This window comes from Pyrgilauda ruficollis, unplaced genomic scaffold (assembly GCF_017590135.1).
Source record: "Pyrgilauda ruficollis isolate IOZ18807 unplaced genomic scaffold, ASM1759013v1 scaffold139, whole genome shotgun sequence".
Lineage (NCBI taxonomy): Eukaryota > Metazoa > Chordata > Aves > Passeriformes > Passeridae > Pyrgilauda > Pyrgilauda ruficollis.
The window spans coordinates 250479-264691 of record NW_024512432.1 but is presented as its reverse complement, the minus strand read 5'-3'; the positions used below and the strand labels follow the sequence as shown (position 1 = coordinate 264691).

The 14213-nt window shown below is 51.7% G+C and overlaps 1 protein-coding gene across 1 annotated transcript; it reads right to left on the bottom strand.

The window, feature by feature from the left end:
• Nucleotides 1–206: 206 nt before the first annotated feature.
• LOC121349337 (16 kDa beta-galactoside-binding lectin) lies at nt 207–3039 on the bottom strand. The gene is made up of 4 exons (XM_041459627.1): nt 2959–3039; nt 1162–1241; nt 869–1040; nt 207–414 (listed from the first exon to the last, which is right to left on the bottom strand). Exons 1-4 carry the CDS (start codon nt 2965–2967, stop codon nt 271–273), a joined length of 405 nt encoding a protein of 134 aa, XP_041315561.1. The 5' UTR covers nt 2968–3039; the 3' UTR covers nt 207–270.
• Between the last annotated feature and the right edge of the window lie 11174 nt (nt 3040–14213).

Below are 14213 nucleotides of genomic sequence, written 5' to 3'. Positions count from 1 at the left end.
AGCACGGTGAATGGAGCAACTAGTGCTAAGGCAGCCTTGCTCACAGTCAGTCAGGCTTTGCCAGGTTCATGTCTAGCTCAGTACCAGCTGCAAGGCTGCAGTGTAAGGAGCAAAATGCTGGATACACATCCCCTCCCTGCCCACCCCCCCCGCAGCACACACAGGAGCAAGCAGATTAGAGCAGGAAACAGCAGAGGAAGCAGCCATTGCAAGTTTTGGTTTATTTCACTACACAGGGAGCAGAAAACAAAACAAACAAAGCCATAGCTGTTAGCTGAACTTAATGGCTTTGACTTTGAAGTCACCCTCCACAGCCAGGTATTCAATTTTCTCCATGCCCAGCCGATTTGGGAACTTGAACTCTGCCTCGGGCAGCTTCACCGTGGCCTCAGTTTCATCGAAGGAGATGCATATCTGTAGAGAGCCATGAGAGGGAAGGAAGGGAGGAAGGAATGAAGCTGACACATCACAGCTCCCAGGCTTTGCTCACTCCCACTACCTCCAGTCTGGGTGCAGGTGGCTGCTGCTGCCAAGGCCAGGCTCAGCAGCTCAGCCTCCTCCCTGCCAGCAGAGGCATAGGAGGGAGGAAGCTTCTGCAGCTGTGGGATGAGCCAGACCCAGGCTGAGTCCGACCTCAGTGCTGTGACTGCTCTGAGGTGCACAGCTTAGCCCAGAGTGGGGCACACATGCCAGCTGCTGGGCATTGACTTGGGCAGTGCAGCTCTAGACACTTGCTTGGCTCTTCCCCTGGGGGTCATTCCCCTGTCCATGCTTGCTCCTTCTGTGCCGCAGAGGCACAGGGCAGCATTAAAAAGCTGTGCCCTCAGCGCTCAGTGCCTGGGCCTTGTGCACGCCCCTGGGGCCTCACCTCAATCTTGTCACCATGCTGGAAGGGGAAATCAGCCTTCCTGTCCTCCTCCCCCCACACGCCATCCTCCTTGGAATTGCACACGATGGTGTTGACGTCCCCGTGACAGTCAAAGCGAGGGTTGAAATGCAGCATGAGGGTGTTGCTGTCCTTCCCCACATTCACAGCAAACCTGGGCAAACACAGCCAGTGCAGAGGGGTGCCAGTGCAGCAGCTCCAGCTGCCAGTGCTGACAAGCTGAACACAGCAGGAGCTCTGGCTTCCCCCATCAATCCACTTACCACCTCACTCACCCTTTGGCATCAGACTGGATCTTCCCTTTGACCTTGATGCACTCACCAGGCTCAACATCCAGCTGAGTAACAACCAGTCCCTGCAGGGCCAAACCACAGGAGTTAGTCTATCCCAAGGCAAGGCTTCCAATCCTGCTTGGGCCAGGGCACACAGCAGCTCTGGCACACCCAAACACGAGTTTTGTGCTAGAGGAAGGGCTGGGTCAGGCCCCCTGCCTGAACCAGCAGCCACGGGGGTCTCCCACTGCTCTCAGCAGCAAAAGGTGACAAGGAGGTGTGGTGGGTTTGGTACCTGGATGCCAGGTACCCACCAGAGCCACTGTGTCACAACTGGGTGGGGGGAGAAAATGCAACAAAAAGCTCATGAGTTGAAACCAAGACAGGGAGAGATGACTCACTAATTACTGTCACAGACAAAACAAAGTCAACTTGGAGAAATTAATTTAACTTGTTGTCAATTAAAATCAGAGCAGGATAATGAGAAGTAAAATAGGCCTTTAAAATGCCTTGCCGGGCTCTACCTCTTCCCGGTCAGCGGCACAGGGAGGCAGGGAAGGGGGAGGGAATTAAAATCAGAGCAGGATAATGAGAAGTAAAATAGGCCTTTAAAATGCCTCCCCGCCACTCCTTCCCGGGCTCTACCTCTTCCCGGTCAGCAGCACAGGGAGGCAGGGAAGGGGGAGGATGTTTCTGCCACTGCTCGAGGAGACAGAGGAGTCTTCCCGTGCTCAGTGTGGGTCCCTCCCTGCAGTGACAGTCCTCCATGTGAGCTACAGCTCTTCACCAGCTGCTCCAACACGGGTCCCTTTCCACAGGGTCATAGCCTTCCTCAGGCATCCCCCTGCTCCAGCACAGTGCTGCCTGGGCTGAAGTGGATTTCTGCCTGCCTGTTGACATCCAGGGCTGCAGAGGGACAGCTGCCTCGCCACGGCCTTCACCACAGGCTGCAGGCTGTTATCACAGAGCCACTCCTGCCGTCCCGATGGGCTCGGCCTTGGCCAGCGCCGTGTCTGTCCTAGAGCCCGCTGGCCTTGGCTCTGCCCGACACGGGGGAGGCTCTGCCAGCTTCTCACAGAAGCCACCCCGGTAGCCCCCTCTGTTACCAAAACCTGGCCACACAAGCCTGGTACTGAGCTACTTAACCGTGTGCCGGGCCAGGTAGGGAGGCAAATTGCAAATTAGTTTGCTTGGACGCTGCCCCCCAGCCCCCTGACGCCGTCCTTGCCCTCATGCCTGCTCCCTGCTCTGCCCACACACAGCCTGCGGAGCTCAGGGTTCCTCGAGTCACCAAACTGCTTATTCCCACGGCGCTAACTCTGCCTCCTGGCTCTGGAATGCAGCCGCTGCGCCCGGGGGGTCTTTCGAGGAAAGGAAAGCTGCCGGGGAAGGGGTGGGTTAGAGTACACTGCCAGCCTGCTTTCCTCTCCTGTTGCATTAAGAGTTAACCCACTCCTGCACCCAAAAGGCATTTTTCCAGAAGAAAAATACGCAGATTAAGGGAAAAAAGTATAAAGAGTCTGGAAACTGTAGAGCTGCAAACAGACCCAAACCTTTAGATTACTTGAGAATATAAACATTCCCCAGCTTCCCCACTTAGATAAGATGCTAGAGAAGAGGAGAAGAAATACGGCTGGTCAGCCCTAACTATTCCTCCCAAAGCCATACATCAGCCTTGCATTTCCTCCCCGCTAATCCTCCTCTCCGCCTACCTCTAGCACCACCCCAAAGCCCACAGGCAGCCCAGGCGAAATCCCAGTCCCGCTTGGCACAGCAGCCCGGCTCTCGGGCGGCACTCACTTTCTCCATGCTGCAGGCACCGGCCCCGGCAGGCAGAGCAGCCCCGAGCCCCTCTCCCGGCACCGAGTGACGCAGCGCCAGGCTCCGGCAGCTGATCGCACCCGGGCAGGACCATCACATGCTCGGGGGGAGCTGGAAGGGGATTGATAACCCCAGGTGCTGGGGCCCGAGCTTCCCAGCCGTTTACAGGGGGCGGCGGGAGACCTCTGTCGATACTGTTCTTTGCAGGCAGTCTGTGTATGATTTTAAGGACTAGTGATTGCTTGCTTCTGCGTGGTCCTTGCTGCAAGCTCTCCTAGCTGCTGTGCAGCGTCTCTTGGCTCCGATCCCGGGAGCCGGAGTGCTGCTCTGTGCTAGGAGCCAGGTGGCTGCTTTTTGTTCGGCGATCTGTGTCTAAACTCAGGCTTGGGAGTCCTCGTGTTCCTGCTGCCAAGTGCCTGCCTCTGTGGGTACGGGTGGATGTGCTCTCCCCGCCCAGCCTGATGGGAGACGCTGGGTACAAAGCCCCGCTGCCTGCAGTTAGATGAAAGCCGAGGGCTTGGTACAGCCCGTGTCAGCATTTCAACGGTGCCTAAAAGGTTAAGGTTGGTGGTGTGGGGCTCTAAGTAGATGTGAGAATTCCGGCTGCGGCTTTTGAAAAGCAGCACGATCTCGCTGGTTCCATTCCAGTTGCAAAAGGCTCCGGAGGGAAAAGAGAAATGCTTTGTTAGGGGAGGAAGAGGCCGGGCAGAGCCGTGTGCAGCCGGCAGGACGAGACAGGAGGCTGCTATCCCAAAGAATGCCCAGTGCCTGCCATTCCCCCTCCCTGTGCCCCCAGAAAGCACCGAGCGCGACTGCCCCGAGAGGCTGTGCAGGGCAGGCAGGTCAAGGGACAGCGGCTGCGGTGCTTGGGGAGGCCGTGTCCCTGGATCGGCTTGTACCTTTGCACGGGCTTTAGCAGGGGCCTCAGGACTCTGTGCCTCAGTTTCCCTGAAGTGACGCTAATGACACGCAGCTTACCCATCCTGCCTGTAACCCCTCAGTGAGAGCTGCTCTATAAGCACTGTGTGAGCCGTGACCACTCTTGGAAGGGCTGTACCGGGCACCTCACACCACAGAGCAGCAGTTTGTGGCTGGGTGGTGGTGGGAAACACGCTGCCCTGCAGGAGGCTGCTGGAACTTCATTAGAGCTCTTACAAGAACAGCATCCTGACTCCCGATGCCATCCTTTGCCCCAGATATCCCCCACACCCATTTCTGAACATTCCCGTGGCGTTTCAGCAAAGCTGAGCTGTGTTTGGACTAAAAAGTCACAAGCTCGGATTGCAGCCCTGTGACTGGGGTGCATAAAAGAGGACAAAATGCTGACTGCAAGTGCTGTAGGGAAAATCCTGCACATGCCTCACCTCCAGCTAACTCCCTGGCACACACAAGAGCCATCCAGAACTCAGGAGTTAACTGTGGGAGCAGAGTTCACGCAGATAGCAAATGCCACTGAGAGCAAGCCCCCTCCACGGAGAGTTTGGAGAAATCCCAACTAATTCCACCTTAAGTTAGCCCCATTCTCCAGCGGTGTTAGCCAGGATCACGTGTTAGAGACAGGCTTTAGGTGCCTGCTCTCCGAGCCTGACTTACTGTGCAGTTGTTCCCCTGGTCGCTGGCACATGGGAGGGATTGAGCAAATTCTGTTTGGTCAGTTGGGTTTGTGTATTTGTTTTCCTTTCAGCCCTGTGAAATCCCTGGAGACTTCTCTCCTCCTTTCAGTGCTGGGCCCTCTGTCTCCCAAAATGCACGTTTCATGTGAGCTGCTCTTCTGGCCTGAAGTTTCCTCCACTGACCCTTCAGACAGTGAATTACCTTTCTAATCACACACGGAGACTGCTCTGTTTGTTTTCCTTGAGTGCTCTGCACTGGCAGCCTGGTTGGTTTAGCAGCAAAGCCTTTGTCTTTAAAGCACTCCTTGTCCTGAGCCCTGTGAAATCAGCAAGGTGTTTGTTCTGGGGCTACAATGCTGAGTTGCCTCACTGTCCTGCATCTTTCTTGGGATTAAGTGGGAGAAAAACAGAGGACACAGTGGCCCTTCAGAGGGCAGGCTGCAAAGCAAAGCCAAACTGGCCAATCCCACCCATCAGGGATGAGCCCGGCCTCCCTGCACAACAGAGGGCAAAGCACATTTTGCACCTCAGTCCCCATGCACCCACAGCAGGCAGGCAGAGGATTGGGGTGTGTTTCCAAGGCCTGGGGGAGGAAGGGAGAGGCACTGCCCTGTGCAAGCCCCTCTCACTCCCCAGGTCCAGTAGGGGATGTTCTGAGAAGAAACCCTGGGCAGAAGAGCCCGAGTGAGCCCCACCTGGGTTGTTACAGGGGCCTGCAGTCACTACAGGCCCTGAGAGAGCAGCAGGGCACACACAGTGCAGGTGTTCCCATTTCAGGTGTCACAGCTCTCTACCTGCTTTTGGAGAAGTGTTGTTAACCCACCTGGCAGCTCTGGTAGAAGCTGGAGACAAGAGTCATCTCCTGCTCATCCAGAGGTGATGCACAGAGGAATTTTTGGCTCTGGAGAAATCAAAGGCTGGCCTCTCAGTGCTTGGCCTTGCAGGCTTGCTTGTGGGTACAGGGTCCTACCCAGCACCCGGTCTCCAGCCCAAACTCTTGATTCACCTCTTGGTTTGCACAGGCTGAAGGCAGACACGCCCGTCTGATTTCCTTGTAACTCCCTAGAAATGTCCCAGATTTGCTTCAGAAGCAAAGGGTGCAGTATGCTCAGTGTTTCTCCTGTGAGAAAATATACACCCTAGCCATTGGCAAAGTCACATCCCTGGCTAATCAGTGCTGTCATTAGAGAGGCTTTCCCCTGGTTTGGGGAGGTCTGAGGGCACACCCCGCTGCTGGCTACCTCAAGGAGCAGGGTGTGACCCTGCTGGCTCTCACTGCCCGAGCCTGGTTTGTGGTGCACAGAGCCCACACACGCTGGGGGCTGCTGGTGCGGCACATCCCGAGTGGCTCATGGCCGCAGCTGAGAAGGAGCCCCAGCTTGTTGCAGAAAGAGTGAGCAGAAGCTTTCTCCTCCTTCGGAGAAGGCATCCAGCCCCGGGGCCAGCACGGCAGTTCTGTGTATGCACCGCCCTGGGAGGGCACCACTGCTTCAGCCGCTGCCCCTCAATCACTGACACTGACCAAGCAGGGAGAAGTGCTCCAATCCAGGGATTGGGCTGCTAAAATAATGACAGGAGAAACCCCTCACCCTTACACTTGGCTTTAGGTTAGGGTTTGGTTTTTTGCTTTCTTTGGGGAAGATTTGTTCTTCTCTCTGTGAGTTCATTCTCAGTGCATCAGGCAAGGGCTGCATCTTTTTCTCACGCCAGCTTTAGGGAATATTTGTGTCAATACTGTCTGGATGGGATTCTGTTCTCAGCAATAACCGCTGGTTACTCTTACAACCTAAATATTATTCTGTTGCAGCATAACAGAGATATACATTGCATTTCTATATACACTCACAGGCTGTTTTCTCTCTCTTGGAATATCTGGGGACTTGAACTTAAGCTATCCTCTGCTTCTGCTGTTGAAGTGTCTGGTTCTCTCTGTTGCTACCACAGCCCATTAGTTTGTCTCATCTGAGAAGTTTCTGCCTTTTTGCTTGGGTAGCCATGGCTCCCTGAAGAGTTTAGTTGCAGAGTTTCCCTGGACCCTTCTGCAGAGCTGGCTAAAACAATGCTCTCACCACCACGGTATCTTCCAGCCCCGTGCTATCCTTGGGGGAAACTCTAGGGCTCAGCTGGATACCGCTGAGGAATGGAGCCAGACTTCCAGGAAGAGGCTTTAGCCAGAGTGACTCAAGGATTCACAGTCCAGTGTGGCAGGAGGGTGAGGAGCCCTCCCAGAGCCTGCTGGCACTCAGGCTCCCAAGGCACTGCCTCAGGGGGAGCTTTGTGCCAGGAAGGTCCAGTCTGCACTGGATACCAGCCGGGGTTGCATGGCCACATGTCACTACAGCGTTCTTATCCCTGAGGGCTTCCTGCTTTTAGCTTTCCCTACATTTAAAGGGAGGTATCTCTATTCCAGGTTAATTATAAATTAAGTTAATTATAAAGAACTTCTGGCGCTGTCACAAAGTGATGAAAGGAGTTTGCTGATTGTGTCACTGGAATTTAAAGTATGTCTCCTCATTTTATTTCCCTCATTAACATTGACCCAAGCTGATAATCTTTGTGTTTCTCTCATCTCTCAGTGGATTAGATTTAACTAGAGCAGATTGTTAACTACCCAGGAGAACTGGGCCTTTGTTTTGCTGGACTCACTTCACTTTGGCACCTCCCTCCTTCACCTTTTAAGTTTGCGGGTGGCAAACGCCTCACCTCGGAGTTTACTGCCTCATCTGAAAGGAGCTGCTTGCATTTGCCCCTCACTGGATGTCCCTGCTACTCTAAAATCAAGGATCCACGTCCATCTTTCCCTCCTCCTTGTGGGTCACCAGAGATCTCAGTCAGGCAGCTGTTGCAGTGGGAACTCCTAGCAGAGCCCACGGGTTAGTGACCCTTCAAGTGTTTTCCTCGAGGTCTCTCAACTCAGGCAGCCCTAAGTGCTCGTTTTTCTTAGCAGCACAGCTGTTTACTTTGCATCTATGACCGCACTGCAAACTTCTGCCACTGGGAGCAGATCCTGGAACACTTCTCACCAGGATGTCGCAGCAGGATAGCAGCACTTCCCAAGCCTCAGATATTCCTGTGGTCTAGCCCCAAGCAGTCTGGGTTTGATTGGCACCTCATGATCAGCTGCAAGGGGACTTGTGTGGGGGCTGAAGATGGGGACCTATGGATTTTCCTATCCCTAACCTGCTGAATAAAACCTGTACAGGCCTTGAAGGGGTCCACATGATGAAAAAAGGTAAAAGGGAGTGCAGCTGCCTTGCCCTCCACAGGGTAACTCCAGCAGTAGAGCTGGGGTTTTGCCAAGTAACCTGGGATGCTCTTCTGAAAGATTTGCTGCATTCCAGGCCACAGGACTGGATCTGTGTTGTCGTAGTAGACACATCCAGGACACAGTAGACACATCTGTTGGTCCTTTTATATTATCTCCTTAGGATTGTAAGGCTTGATTTTCCTGTCACTCTCATTCTGCAAAACCTGCAAGGCAGAGATTTTCCTTGGACTGAAAGATTGTGAAGCAGTTTCTTGTTTTGGGGCTCTAATTGATGGAGGAAAACCCATCACAGTGACTTTGGACAGGGTGGGACCCGTGTCCACAAAAGCATTTCAGCACCCTTAGGTTAGAATGGTTTAGCAGAGCTCTTTTCTAGCCTGACATAGCACACAGAGCATTTCAGGATGGCTTAGAAACTCAAGCCATCTGGAGTTCTTTTCCACAAAAACATGTGTGTGCCAGAATTGGTCTCCTTTGAGCCACCCACAGTGAGAGGGGATTGTATTTAGGCTGGCTCAAGTTTCTTGAATTCAATTTTAGGCAAGAGAAAATGGTCGGCAAGTATTTGGAAAATGCCTTGGAAAGAACATGCTGATTAAAAATGTAACAGTCTTTGAAGGAACATTAACACTGTCCATTCTGAGTCACGAGACACTGAAGAGCCATTAAAATGATGATATGTGGGGAGAAGTTCCTTCCCCTTCCTGCCACCTTCCCCCCCAATGATTTGTCAGCCAGATTTAGGGCTTACCCGAAATGAGTCATGAGGACTCCCTTAGTTCACAAAACAGCTCTGAACTTCTCTGGCTGTTGAGGTGCAGCAAACAAAGAGACACTCAGGTTTAAGACTGACGTGCTTTCATACAGTACAGCAGCTGTAAAAAGTATCAAGTGCAGGCAGGTCATTTGGTCATCTCCCATTATTCATGATGGGCCATTTCCCAGGGTGGCATCTCATCTGGTAGACAAAAAGAGGAAGGACCCAGTTAGAAATACTCACATGCACACACAAATTTGGAAATACATTTAGAAGTGGCTGATGAGTAAGTTCTGCTGGAAAGCAAGAGCATCATTCCCAAGCACCGTGGGCAGATCAGAAACCCTGCTCCTAACCCCACTGAAGGCTGTGGTGATCCTGGCTGGATTCATAAAAGGATTCTGGCGCAGCGTGGTGAAATGAGGCAGTGGTTCAGAGCCCTGCAAGGAAAAGGGAGGGCAGGCAGGATTTGTCACCCTGACAGGAAGGATTGGGAGAGTGTGAGCGATGGCAAAGCCCCAGCCATGCCTCAGGCCCCGGGGAGAGCACAAACCCAACTGGCTGCCCCAGTGCAGCCACCAGCGGAGGTGGCGGGCTCCACTGAGACTCTGCCCTCCCACGGCAAGTGAGAGTGTGCCCGGGGTGTGCTCAGCCCCAGAGAGGAACAGCCTGGCAGCTGGGCTGCACGGAACCCCACAGTGCCTGGGGACAGGCAAGGGGCATGGCGTGCAAAAATACCAAAATCCAAGGGAGGCACCACTGCACTGCCCTCCCCTTCGGCCACAGGCAGGAGTAGGACTTTCCAGATGCCATGCCTGATTGTGTGGACATACAGATCCGTGGCTGACTGCTCCAGCACAGACCATCCAGCAGCTAAAAAGTCACCCGTCATGAAATCTGCAGCAGCCACTATGAGGAACAGCAACCTTGGGCTTCTTGTGAGGCAGCAACGAGAAGCCGTGGAGAGGGCAGGGTTGCAAGGTCTTTGCTTAAATCATCTACTCAGTACTTATAAAGCAAAGAGACAAAGAATCCAAATCACATGCAAATAACTCCAGAGCTCGAGCATCTGCATTCCCCCTGAGCATGCCACTCAGCATGACTAAACCAGTTCCAGTGTTTATGCAAAGAAAAATGTGCAACTTCCCTTGACTATGCCCATCTGTGCGTCTCAACCTGCAGGCGAGACTGCCAGGCTTAGTGACCTCCTGGGGATGCTGTTTATTAAAGCCACTTGCCTGGAAGCCTCTCTGCCTTGGCAAGAGCATTTTATTCCTTCTTTTTCCCTCTAAAACGCTCACACGCTGCCCTGGTACATCCCTTGTCCTTGCCTGTGGATTGTAGTGACCAGCACTCGGATGGGGAGAACCCATAACAGCCTTGTGGATTATAAACCTCCAGCAGGAAGTATGTTAAAACAAGAGTCAGGCTTTACATTCCTTGCCACTGATGATACGGCTCAAGCAGAGCTGGAAACTCAGGTTAAGTATCTGAACACAAGGAAGGAAAAGAACAGGATTATTCTTAATGCATTGGACTGTTCTACACACGTTTTCTTATGTAAGAGTTAATCCCCTTCCAGTGTTTGCATTTTACACTCTTCAGTAATATTCAGCACGTGCCCAGCAGAGGTCTTCCTGCCTTCAGGGTGACTTGTTGCCACTTGGCACGAGCACAGAGGCTGGTAAGGGACCCAGCCTGGCTCAGACACAGGAGGCAGTGTGACTTTAGGTGTCAAACCAGGGTGACAGCACAGAGTCCCACCTTGGTTCCCCAGCCTGCCTGCGTGGGCTGACCAGGGGCACTGGCATGTCCGGGCAGGGATATGAAACAATCCAGAGTGACAAGCGGGCTTTCCCTTGGGTGAAGTCACAGGGAGAGCAGAGCTGCGGGAGTGGAAGCCAGCAGTGGTGCATGGGAGGGGCTGCTGCTGTCCCCAAGCTCGGCACAGTCCTGCAGGATGCAAGTGAGCAGCAGCATCTGCTTCTCCCTTGGCCCCACTGCCTTCCCTGGCCGCTAGCAGGCTTGCAAACAGCCTGTCTCTGAGGACAAACCCTGGCCTCATCCTTATCAGCTGCCCTCCTTATCAGCTGCCTGTTTTGTTCTAGGGTCACTTTAGATGCCATCACCAGGCAGTGTGAGAAGCACTGGGGAGATAAGGAGGGTGCAGTGTTTGTGGATGGAGGAGCACAGCTCTGCATCCCTGTAGCAACAACACTCCCCACTAAGGCCTGGCAAGTGCCTCTTGTCCTCTCTCAAAGTGAGACTCAAGCCCTTCCCATTTCCCTGACACATTCTCTCTATTTACCAGTGGCATGCACCTCCCACACGGACTTTGGACAACCTGCAGTAACACCTGTCCTGTGCCTGGCTGTGCAAAGCTATTTGTTCCCTGTGGAATTACCATGGGGCTCCAGGTTTGCGACACGCACCAATTCAAATTCTTCTGATTCCCACTTCCACTGAAACATCCTGGCCTTCATTAAAGTCTATAAAATACCTCTTCTGGTATCAAATTCTTCAGAACATTCCTTCACTCTCAAGCTGTGACTCAGGAAGGCGAAAAGAAAATATTTAAACCAAGAGCTCTCTTTACAGAGGCCCCACAGCTAGAGAGAAGCTGCTGGGACACATCCTGAAGGATTTTGGTCCTTCCTTGCCATGCCAGCATTAGAAATGCAAACTGAGGCCAGACTTGCTTTTGTGGAGGACCTTGCCAATAGTTTTGATGGGTCTTTCCTTCACAGCAGAAACTAGGACTTGTTAAACAATTAATTTTAAATAGCTTGTGGCTTTTGAGCACATGGCAGCCCATGAAACACTATCACATAGTAACAAAAGCACCCAGAATCTTTATCAGACCCATCTGCCATGAGCAGTTTTGTGCTTTCTTCCAAAAAACATGTTAAGAGCAGTGTAAGGATATATTTCACAAACAGATTTTGGGTTGCTTTTATTTTATGACAGCCTGTACTGTAAGGAAGTCCTGACAGGTATGAGGAGCTTAAGTGCCTTTGCTGAAATCCTGTCCAGATTTAAAATAACATGAGACTTAGGTTTATTTAAACCATCCAAAAAGTAGTTTGCTCCACCAGATCAAATTAACAGCTCTAAGGAGAAAAGCAACCTCCACAAGATCACCCATCTGTGTCTTCACAGACAAGTGTTGCACTATGTGCTCAGTTAGGTATTTAACACAATAGTGCCTCTGTACCAAGCTTTTCTTGGTATCCTAAAATATATTTCTTTTAATTAATGGTAAAACACATTTTCTGTGCTTAAATAGACTCATGATGGGGATGAGGGGTATTAATTTAACTAAACTAAGAATTCTCCTTTTAGAGCTTTCCAGTGTGACTGAGTTTCCAAAGACAATATTTGTTTTTTCCCTGAAAGGCTAACAGTTCTCATTTACTGGGGAAATTTAGGCTGTACTGTTAATTGGGAAGAGTTTTTATTCTAAACCCCATTCTGCTAACCTACATCTGGTGCTACTTGTAGTAAATGTAGTGATGAGAAATTCTAGCTTTAACAGGATTTAGTAGCATTTGCAATTGTTTCATCACTTGCTGAAAGTGTGCAAGACTTTCTTCTCACTGTGGAGTTGTACACAAACTCTTTAATTCAAAATGACATTTTTCATAGTAGGAAAAAAAGTGTATTTTGTGTGATGGACTGTCCAATTGTTTTTTGGTGTTTTTTTTTTAATTCTTCAAGTTCTATTTGTCTCTGCTTCATAAAGTGCTGTGACATAAAGGGTCCTGTGGCCACTAGTTTCAGTTTGCAATGCTCTGTGCTCTTGCTCGCCTGCCTTGCCCAGGAACACTTTTCTAATTGCACAAAAGCCTCTTGGGCTGTTTGAGCTGGACTCCCACCATTGCTCCAGCCTTCAGTCCTGGTCCAGAGGCGTGGATCCAGCTGAACATCCCGCTGTGCTGTGCTGTGCTTTCAGCCATCGGACGGGTGGGTGTGAAGGGGTGTGCCTTTGCCAGGCCCTCGTAAGGCTCAGGTTTGACAGCCTGTGCTGGGCAAAGGCCGGCGCACTGAAACACCCTCCCCCTCTGCAGGACGTGGGCTTTGGAGTACAAAGCAGCTGATCGGAGATAAGCGTGACAGAGATGAGGGGTGGACTTTACCAGCAGCAGGCGCCAAGTGGGAGGTGTGTTTTAGATGCAATGAGAGGAGAGGGCAGAGTCCTGCTGTGCACTAATCCACGGCGTGTCCTGTGTTTCGGGGCGGTGCAAAGTCAGATGCCTGGGCTGGGTGTGAGGCAAGGAGCCACGTCCAGCTGCAATGAGGAAACAGCAGCGTGCACAGGTGTGGAAGGGGCCAGGCAGGCTGACAAGTAGCAAGGAGATCGAGAGAACTTGGGAATGGAGATGCTCAGGCTGCGTGTGTGTGTATCCAGCTTGCTCCTGACTGGATCTGTGACGCACCAAGGCAGCAGTGTGATTCCTCCAGGCGTGGCTGAGGGAGCCCTGCCTCCCACCATGGGCTGGAGATGGGTTTCACCCTGTCCACTTGGGAGGATGAGGCTTTCTGGGAGTTAAAAGAGTGATTATTCCCCCAAATAACTGTGCAGTGTTAGCAGTGTAAGCAGTCCTAATACCACTGAGGTGATAAACCAGAGTGAATGCACACTGAATCCAGAATGGAAAGTTTTGAGCTTCCTAACAGTTGCTCTGTAATTTAAAAATTGGATACAGCTTATCTGTGTCATCTCAATAGGCAAGCAAACAGTGATCACAAAATTAGGTCACAACTTATTTAGTTCAGCAGTCTGACAACACTGCTGGGGAGAGAAAAGGACTCTGAAAAAGGTGACAGGCGAGGGCTGAAACAGTGTGCAGGGACAAAAAGCATCACTTTGGTTTGCGTCACGGAGAAAGGTCAGGGAAAGTCTGTAAGATGAGAATCCCAAGGTGACAGCATGGAAGATACAAAAGGGAAAACCTTGTTCTTTGGAAGCTGTATTTGGAGAAAAAAATATGCCCGCCACCCCAGTTTTAGTCAACTCACAAACTTCTTTCATTTGGGGTTCCTGTACAGGGAGGCTCTGGTGGCATCCCTGACATCCCCTGTCCAACAGGGTTGCTTTTATGAGCTCATAGCCAAGGCTTGTGGAAAGCTTTAAGGATTCCCCTTTCCCAAGGGAGCCTGGTGCTTGATGTCAGTAGTGACAATGGCTCTGAATGTGGTGGAAAAGGTTTCATTGCTTCACCAGGCAGCAGCCACTTTGTGTGCTGGTGTGACCTGGAGTACAAACCCCAGCTGGATTGAAGAGGAAGGGGAATAGCCAGGATTCCTCCTGCTCTGTGGGGGTCCTGCAGGGCCCTCCATGTTCTCATGCTGGTGGCTCAGAGGCCACTTCACAGCTGAATTTCTTATGAGTTCAAGACTGTGTTGTCATCTCAGAGAGAAATGATCATTGACAGGACACTTCTTTGGTCTACTGAACTCTTTCCTTGTAAAAGGAGAAAAACAGGCTGGGAAAAGGCCTCAACCTTCAGTGGCCTGAGAATTAGGCAGAGTAACTTCCCTTGTGCAGGAAAAAGTTCCTCCCTCAAATAAACCCCAAGCAAAGCGGAGACCTCAA

Bases quoted from the DNA above. Each gene is read 5' to 3' on its own strand.
- LOC121349337 (XM_041459627.1), bottom strand. The intron at 1,041-1,161 runs GTGAGTGAGGTG...GTGTTTGCCCAG, and splicing joins ATCCAGTCTGATGCCAAAGG to GTTTGCTGTGAATGTGGGGA. The intron at 415-868 runs GTGAGGCCCCAG...GGCTCTCTACAG, and splicing joins AGCATGGTGACAAGATTGAG to ATATGCATCTCCTTCGATGA.